The 8,828-nt window shown below is 40.0% G+C and overlaps 1 protein-coding gene across 1 annotated transcript; it reads left to right on the plus strand.

Annotated features, from left to right (window-relative positions):
• The first annotated feature begins 6,681 nt into the window (after positions 1–6,681).
• Positions 6,682–7,388, plus strand: LOC110109698. Its single transcript, XM_020840894.2, has one exon. The coding sequence runs from the start codon at positions 6,828–6,830 to the stop codon at positions 7,236–7,238; it is 411 nt and encodes a 136-aa protein (XP_020696553.1). The 5' UTR covers positions 6,682–6,827; the 3' UTR covers positions 7,239–7,388.
• The last annotated feature ends 1,440 nt before the right edge of the window (positions 7,389–8,828 follow it).

Here is an 8,828-nt window from a genome sequence, read left to right on the forward strand (position 1 = left end):
TGCCAAAAATGTTAGGCAAGTACAATAGCTTCTCATAAGTGTCAAGATTCTCAATAAATATTTAATATCAAACAAATTGCAATGTGTAAAAAATATATAAATACAATAAAGAAAAGTGAAAGTCAAAAGAAGTTAATTATTCCATACATCCTATTAGGAGAGCAACCAAATAAAAGTCACCTGACGTCTAACGTTCTTAGATGCTTGATGCCTGCCAATCTAATGTCAACTATAAGCACCTCACACGCATCTTCCCCTGATCTTTGGGTCTGCCATTTCATAAAGAGAGTGATTGAGATAGCCGCACAGAATTTTCTTGATATTACTTGAGCATCTTAAGCCATTTATTTCCTCCATGAAAGATAATTTCTACAATTTATATGTACTATAATATATTAAGATATCCTTGAGTTTACATGAAAGCGTATCCATTACAGTATATGACTCACACTAGTAAAAGCATTTCAATTGTGTTTAGAGTTTGTTTAGGAAGATTTTTTTACTGTTTCGAGAGGAAAAATAAAGAAACTGTTGTTATTGAATTAATTCCTTGTAAGAGGTACAGTAGTCTTTATAAAGAAACTGAGATGGCATAAGTGTAATAAAGGCTTAATACATAAATGTTCGTTTACAGCCTCCCGCAAATTAATCATTCTGGGATCGAATGGTTAATTTGTGACGAAGATTGTGAAAACGACATGCTGAGAAAGATTTTGTTAAAATGTCGGCAATCTGTTCTTCGGATGGTATGTGAGTTATGGAGATAGCGCCGTGCATGAGATGCTGACGAATGAATTGGTAGTCGATCTCAATATGCTTGGTCCTGGCGTGAAAGACGGGGTTCCGAGCGAGCGCAATCGCAGACGTATTGTCACAAAAAATCTGAGTAGGAGAGGGCTGCGACAGACCAAGTTCTTCGGTTAGACGGCGCAACCAGATAACGTCGGAGGTGGCGGCCGAAAAGGATCTGTATTCGGCCTCGGTAGATGATTTAGCGACAGTCACTTGCTTCTTGACGGACCAAGAAATGAGATTTGGACCCAAGAATGTACAGAACCCAGAAATAGATTTCCGGTCGGAGGAATCGGAAGCCCAGTCCGCGTCGGTGTATGTCCGTAAGGTGAGATCTCCGGTAGTAAGGGGAAGACCGAAGGAAAGAGTGCCTTTGACGTATCGAAGCAAGCGTTTGAGAGCTTGGAAGTCTAGAATCGTTGGCATATGCATGTGTTGACATACTTGATTTGTAGCGAAGGCAATGTCCGGCCGAGTGATAGAGAGATATTGGAGAGAATCGGCTAGACGACGGTACAGCTTTGGATCGTGAAATGGCTGGTTGGATGTTGCTGTGTGATTGGATTTGGGAGTCGACGGAGTGTCCGCGGGTTTACAATCAGCCATGCCAGAATCGTTTAGGAGCTTTTCTGCATAGTGTTGCTGTGTAAGAAATAATCCTGTGGGCTGCCGGAGAATCTGAATCCCGAGGAACAAGGATAGCTGGCTGGATTGTTTTAGTGCGAATTGAGAATGCAACTTGGAGAGAAGGTTGTTGAGTGCGGCAGAGTCATTACCTGTGATTAGAAAGTCGTCAACGTAAATTAAAAGAAAAATTTGTATGTTGTTATGATGATAAGAAAGGAGGGAGGGATCGGAACGAGTGAACCTGAATCCTTGATTCTGAAGGAAGGTGGTTAGTTTATCGAACCATTGCCGCGGTGCTTGTTTGAGACCGTAGAGGGATTTGTTTAATTTGCAGACGGAGGACGGGGAGGCACTGTCGACGAATCCGGGAGGTTGGCGCATGTAGATGTTTTCGGAGAGGTCACCGTGAAGGAAAGCGTTTGAGACGTCGAGTTGGAGAATTTGCCAGTTCCGGTTGAGGGCCAGTGTGAGAAGAATGCGAATTGTAGTCATTTTGGCGACAGGACTAAATGTCTCGGTGTAGTTGACGCCGTATTGCTGGTCGTAGCCTTGTGCTACGAGACGAGCCTTGTACCGATCTACTTGGCCATTGGGTAGGAGTTTAATCTTGAAAGTCCATTTGCACCCGAGAATAGGCGTGTGATCCGGGGCGGGGACGAGTGTCCAAGTTGCTTGTTTCTGGAGAGCATGGAATTCCTCGGACATGGCTTGACGCCAGTGCGAGTGCTTGACAGCCTGAGCGTAGGTGGTGGGGGTTGGATTTGGGGAATGGGCAGTAAGTAGAGATAAGATTTGTTTGGGTTTGGAAATACCAGACTTGAGCCGTGTCTGCATGTGGTGGGAAGGTAGATGTGGAGCCGAAGGAGTGGGTATGTTGGAGGTGACGGAAATGGGGAAGGGAATCTCGTTGATGCTGGACAGAGAATGGTCAGTTGTAGTTATGGAAGCTGATGTATGAAGAGGCTTAGAAGTAGGGGTAGGCACCGGTTTAGATGCTAAGGAAGTGGGAATGAGAAGCATGGGTGGAGTGGTGTGCTGTGAGTGTGAGAAGGTGGTGGGTTTAACCGGATTAGTTGTTCTGTATGGAAATTGAGATTCATTGAAGGTGACGTGCCGTGAGATAAAAATTTTGTTGGAGAGGAGATCCAAGCACTTGTAACCTTTGTGAAAGGGGGAGTACCCAATGAAGGTGCATTCGCGGGAGCGAGGCGAAAGTTTATTAGCTGCATAAGGACGAAGCCATGGAAAGCATTGACATCCAAAGGTGCAGAGGTGAGTGTAGGAGGGGTGGTGGCCGTGCAACCGGTAGAAGGGTGTTTGATTTGCGATGGAGGAAGAGGGTAGACGATTTACCAGATAATTAGCGGTGGAGATAGCTTCTGCCCAGAAAGTGCTTGGTAAGTTGGCGGCGTGGAGAAGGGTGCGCGCTAGATCGAGAAGATGGCGGTGTTTCCTTTCGGCGAGCCCGTTTTGCTCGGGCGTGTGCGGACAGCTGAGTTGCCGTTGTATGCCGTGTTGGTGTAGAAAATTAGTGAACTCATGACTTATGAATTCGCCTCCGCCGTCTGACCGAAGAGCCTTTGGAGTAGTGTGAAATTGAGTGCGAATGAGTTGCTGAAATAATTTGAATTTAGAGAGCGTTTCCTGTTTTGATTGCATGAGATACAGCCATGAAAAACGCGTAAAGTCGTCTATAAAAATAACGTAATAACGAAAACTATCCATGGAGTGAACGGGGGCAGGACCCCAAACGTCAGAATGTATTAGATCAAAAGCAGCTGAAGAAACAGAATGAGTTTTATTAAAGGGAAATTTGTGACACTTTGCCACAGTACAAGAAGTGCAAAAGAATTTATTAGAAATCTGTGTAATGCCAGGAAGATGCGGTAGCAAATCTTTGAGCAGTCCATGATGTGGATGGCCGAGGCGAGAATGCCAGAGAGTTTCTTGGTTTGAGTTGGCATGAAAGGCCATATGTTTGTGGACAGCAGGGCGGCGCAGTTGATACAAACCATCATGAAGAGGCCCATGAAGAAGTAGACGGCGGTCCTTGCGGTCCTTAATTTTAAAACCATTAGCATTAAAACTCACGGAGACGGGATTGTCAGTGGTTAGTTTAGAAACGGATAAAAGATTATGAGATAAATGCGGGACATGAAGAAGTTTACGTAAATAAAGCTTACGAGGAGTTTCCGGTAAGGGAAGGAGACATTGTCCGGAGTGAGCGACGGGAAGTTGCGAGCCGTTTGCGATGGAGACGCTGTCTTGACCGTGATATTGCACTGGATATTGGAGGTTGCTGAGGTCCGGCGTAAGATGATTTGATGCTCCCGAATCAATAATCCAATCTTGAGAAGGGATCTGATTCGGCTGGGCAAGAAGTGCGTTTATGGATCTGGGATTAGTTGGAGCAAAGCGCGGATTTGAGCGATGCCAGCAGTTTAGCGCGATGTGACCGACCTTATTGCAAATCTGGCAAGTGGGTCTAGTAGGAGATGGGAGAGCTGAAGTGGGCGTGGGAAGAGCCATATTTGGCTGGGACGGAGATTGTCCAGTGGGTGGGAATCTGGACTTACTGAGGCGGCGAGTGAAGCGATTGCGAGATTGGTTTGAGGATGTGGCATGAAGAGCGGTAGTGCTAGAAGTGATCGAACTTTCTCTGGAGGTTTCCTGATTGACAATGATCTCTTCGCTGCAAAGAAGAGAGTAAAGGTTGTCAAGATTCATCGGAAGAGGGGACGTGCGAATCGCAGCCTTGAAGTGATTGTAGGTAGATGGAAGGCCGTTGAGGATGTGGAGGATGACGTCTTCCGTATCGACAGTGGAGCCGGAGGCGGCGATGTTGTCGACTATCGATTTGACGTGGTTGAGGTATTGTTGCATATTCAGATTTTGCATTTGAACATGGTGGAGCTCGTTCTTGAGCTGGATGACGCGTGACCGGCAAGTGGGCTGGAGGCGTCTTTCAAGAACGAGCCAAACGTCATGCGCTGTGGTGCAAGAAATGACGTAGGGGAGGATAGGAGGTGAGATGGTAGAGAACAAAGCTGAAAGAAGGTTGTTGTCGGCTAAGTGCCACCGTTGAAATTCTTGAGAAGTATCGTCCGATGGACAAGAAACAGTGCCGGTGAGGTGTCCGGCGTAGCCATTCGCCGTGAACTGTTGGAGGAGCTGAATGCGCCATATGGCATAATTTTCGGTGGTGAGAGCATTGGGAACGAGGTTCTTGATGTTGGAGATGAGGAACTTGAGTTGCTGCGGGATGTGAATCTCGGTGGTGGAGTTGCCGGAGAGAGCGGTGGAGGAGGGAGGGTGGGAGCTTGCTGATTCTTGATCCATAGGTTGGCTCATGATACCATGACAGAAATTTAGAGACGAGGTAATGGACGGAAAGAACGAGATGCAGCAGAGAGGAAAAATAAAGAAACTGTTGTTATTGAATTAATTCCTTGTAAGAGGTACAATAGTCTTTATAAAGAAACTGAGATGGCATAAGTGTAATAAAGGCTTAATACATAAATGTTCGTTTACATCTTAAAACAGCTTTTAAGTAAAAAATTTTAATATTTGTACTAAAAAATTGTTTTAAGAAGTAGTAAAAAAGCCATTTCAAACGTAGCCTTCATCCTATGATTTTTGCCTTCTCAAAATTTTCATGTATTATATGTGATGCTCTTAACTTATTTTCCTGTGTGTGATAGTTTTTCTTTTTTATATTAAGATAATTAACTATTTTTACAATCATAAATGTTGTAACATGTAAAAATTATTCTTTCATCATTGCTTTTTTCTCCACTCTATCTCTATTGCTATTGTTGTATGCTAAAGTATTTAGAGTAATTGAGAAATAATTTAACATTTTAATTTTGTATGAAAATTCAGCATACATATATATAAAGTAAGAGAATACAAGAGACATCAGAGTATTTTGTGTGGATTACTAGAAAAATAAAAATAAAGATCATGAGGCATATACTAACTAAAATTGTTTTATTAGATGAGCATTGATTACCCCCCACCCCCCAATTAGAGAAGGCGAGTTTACAAGAGTCTATGTAGCTAGTTTGTTTTCCTATGAAAGTGATGGGAAATTTCATTAAGGTGATAAGAATAATAAGTGTTAGGATAGTTGTGGCCAAATGATGGCGATTCAAGAAAAAAAAAATACTTTAATTGGCATAAATTTGAACTTTGATTTAAACACGATTCACCTAGGTCTACAATCATCATTAGAGCTGAAATCATATTGGTAATATAAGATTTCATAATTGTAGCTTGTGGAGGCTAGTGAGCAAGAGCTGATGGGGGTGTGGGGGAAAATGATTTTATGATGAGCATGTTGGAGAAGGCAACAATTACGCTAATGTTGTTACGATTCTCGCTGTGGACAACATTATTGATCAACATTTGTAAATAAAGTTTCGAACCCAATTTAAATCTTATTTGAATAAAGTTCAAACAATATTAGATAAACTATATATTTAGGTCGAAATAAAATTCAAATTTAAATCAAATTTCATCACAATAAATTTTAATGAATTACATATATGAAAGAGAAGCAATTTAATTCAAAATAAATTTAAAATATATTTTAAAAAAAATTAATTTTTTTAGAACAGGGGTATATACCGTTGCTATCCTCCTTAGGAGGTGCTTGGCAGGATAACTAATCCCTCGGCAAGCTTACTAGCAACCAGCCCCAAAGGTGCCGCAGTTATTCCCCCCCACTTAAGAGGTGGCGCTGCATGAAAGAGGATTCAAATATGAGTTGGGGGTTCCAAACCATACTGACGCACCAACCCAGCTAAATCCAATGGGGTAAAAAAAAATTGAATACATTCCTTCAATTTCACGTACTTTGAATTACATGAAGTCAATTTTCTTTTCATATATTATATTGATCATTAAACATTTTCTTATAATCAATACTAAAAGACTCTACACAGCTCACCTTGGCCTGTTGGTCGAGAGCTTATACTTCCAACTAAGAGATCTTAGGTTCGAGTCTTTATGTATACGTTGTGTGTATTAATTTGATTTAAATAATCTAAATGTCCAAAAAAAAATACTAAAAAGACTCCAAACTTGTTTCTTTCTTATCTCCCAATTCGAGACTGCAGCAAACTTCCAAATTCCAACCTTGACCATTTTCCAAGTGATTACTTTCTTTATCTCCACTCGAAAAAAAATATCCACTCATGTAAAAAATAAAATGTAAAAAAAAAAAAACAAAATAGAGTGACTGTACAATAAACTATGCACACCACTTCTCCAAAAATTGCCGACTTTCTCTCGCTCCAAGTCCTACAATACCAACAAGTAGCTACTCAAATGCACAACTAGAACGCCAAGCTCGCTCTTTCTCACTTCTCCCTCTTGTTTACTTTCCACACGAAGAAGCAAGGAAGATGAACAGCTACTCCAAGATCCGCCATGGCTCCATAGATCTAACATCCGAACCAAACCCTTCCTTCTCCCCAATCCGATCAGTCCCTCAAAAACCAGACTTCTTCTTCTCCAAATCCGAGAACCTAACCAGCCACGGCGCTGAAAATCTCCCCAGAAGCCGCTCATCCGCCTCTCAGAGATTCGGCCGGGAAGATCAGAGCCATGTGTTCGGTCTTCAGGCCGCGGTAAGAAGGGCTTTCTCCATGAGACGCACCTCCATGATCGACAACGGGTACTGGAGGATTCACGATGGCGGTGACGCATTTTTGGCCGAGGAAGCAGACGAGGGCCAGAAGCAGCGGCAGGGGGGGAGGAAGGGGTTGAGGAGGAGAGGGTTTATTGGCCTCTGTAAGAAATTTGTGGGTTTTTGAGAAGCTGTTTAAGGGTTTTCTGTTCTGGATCTTAACTATAAAGGGATTTGATCCTTCTTTTTCTTCCTTTTTCTTATTTGGCTACAGTGTTTTAAGTGTTTGTGCCGTCTTGTGAGCTTCAGTTAATAAAGCCTTACTTTTTTTTGCCTCTTCGATTTTACAGAACGAATCGTTTATACTGTTTGTGTTTTAAAGGAAGTTTATGGAGAATTTTTATATGTTTGATGGTGGTTTTCTCTTTTCTGGTGATATATTTTACCAAGAAAATAATATGAAGGAGCTGAAGCTGTTGAGTAAGCAGAGAAATGGAAGTGATGAAGAGATGGAAATGAAATGAGCGGTTGTTATTGTATCCAATATTGTCGGTAGAAAGATATTGAGAGGAATAGATCAAGTCCGAAAGACATTAAGTTTTGTTTTGTTTAGGAGGGTTTTCTATTATTTTTTAAGTATTTTTTAATATAAAAATTAGATTTTTTTAAAATAAAAAATTATTTTAAGAAGCAGAAAAAAAAATAGTTCAAAAGAATATAATATATAAATATAATTTTTTTAATGAAATACTAATTTTAATAATATATTTAATAATTTTTAAATTTAATTTAATATAAATTGTATTAAACTATTTTGTCAAGAATTCAAATTCTATTGTCGAGTATTCATATTCAATAGTTAATTTTATTTCTTGGGTGAATACGTAACTTCATGGGTGTATCAGGTTCTCAGTAGCTTAAACTTGGTGATTGAATTAATACTAAGATTTTATTTGTACAGCTTTTTTATTATTTTTTAAAATAATTTTTTAGTATAAAAATTATTTTTCTTTACTTAAAAAATTAATTTAAAAAACAGTAAGAAAGCTTTCTCAATTAAAATCTAAATCTTAAACTATTTAGCTACGTACATTCTATCTTTGACAACTTAAGGTTATTGGTGGATTCATCTTTCCATTTGAATACGCTATTATGTTCAAAGTTATGGGACCACAATAACATGCAAATACGACTTATCGTTCATGGGAAAAAACAGGAGCAAGGAGTCGGTAGCAAAATTTGTACTTTTTGTTCCACCTAAAAAGCTTGTTGGACACCAACTAGGCTACCAATTATGAACACACTTGCTGCCGGGTTTCAAATTTAAAATGAGAAAAATGGAGAGTTGTGCTAAGTTGTCGGTTAGCATAAAATTTATCGAATAATCATGATATGAATTTACTTACATTCATATGTACAAAAAAATTCAATCAAGTTGATCGAATTTTCATAAAGATTATTGTTGCGTCCTAGAATATTCGCAACGATAGAGAAATATAAAGTTTAACATTTTAGCATTGTACGAAGATCCAACACACAAACAGATGAAAAATATGGTATAATATTTATAAGAGACATCAAGATTTTTATATGGAAAACCCTGAAAAGAAAAAAAATCACGGGGCATGGCGTAGTTTGAATGAATATACTATTATTTGCAATCGATTACCCCTTCCTTGGGGGAAGACCTTTGCTTGATGTAATAAATATACATCATTTAAAGTGCATTACATGAAGGTACTTGAAAGAATCACTATTGATATATTTGTTTGGTTGG

This window comes from Dendrobium catenatum, unplaced genomic scaffold, assembly GCF_001605985.2.
Source record: "Dendrobium catenatum unplaced genomic scaffold, ASM160598v2 original_scaffold_59640, whole genome shotgun sequence".
NCBI classification, from domain to species: Eukaryota; Viridiplantae; Streptophyta; class Magnoliopsida; order Asparagales; family Orchidaceae; genus Dendrobium; species Dendrobium catenatum.

Coding starts and splice junctions, on each gene's coding strand:
- LOC110109698 (XM_020840894.2), top strand. CDS start 6,828: ATGAACAGCTACTCCAAGATCCGCCATGGCTCCATAGATCTAACATCC.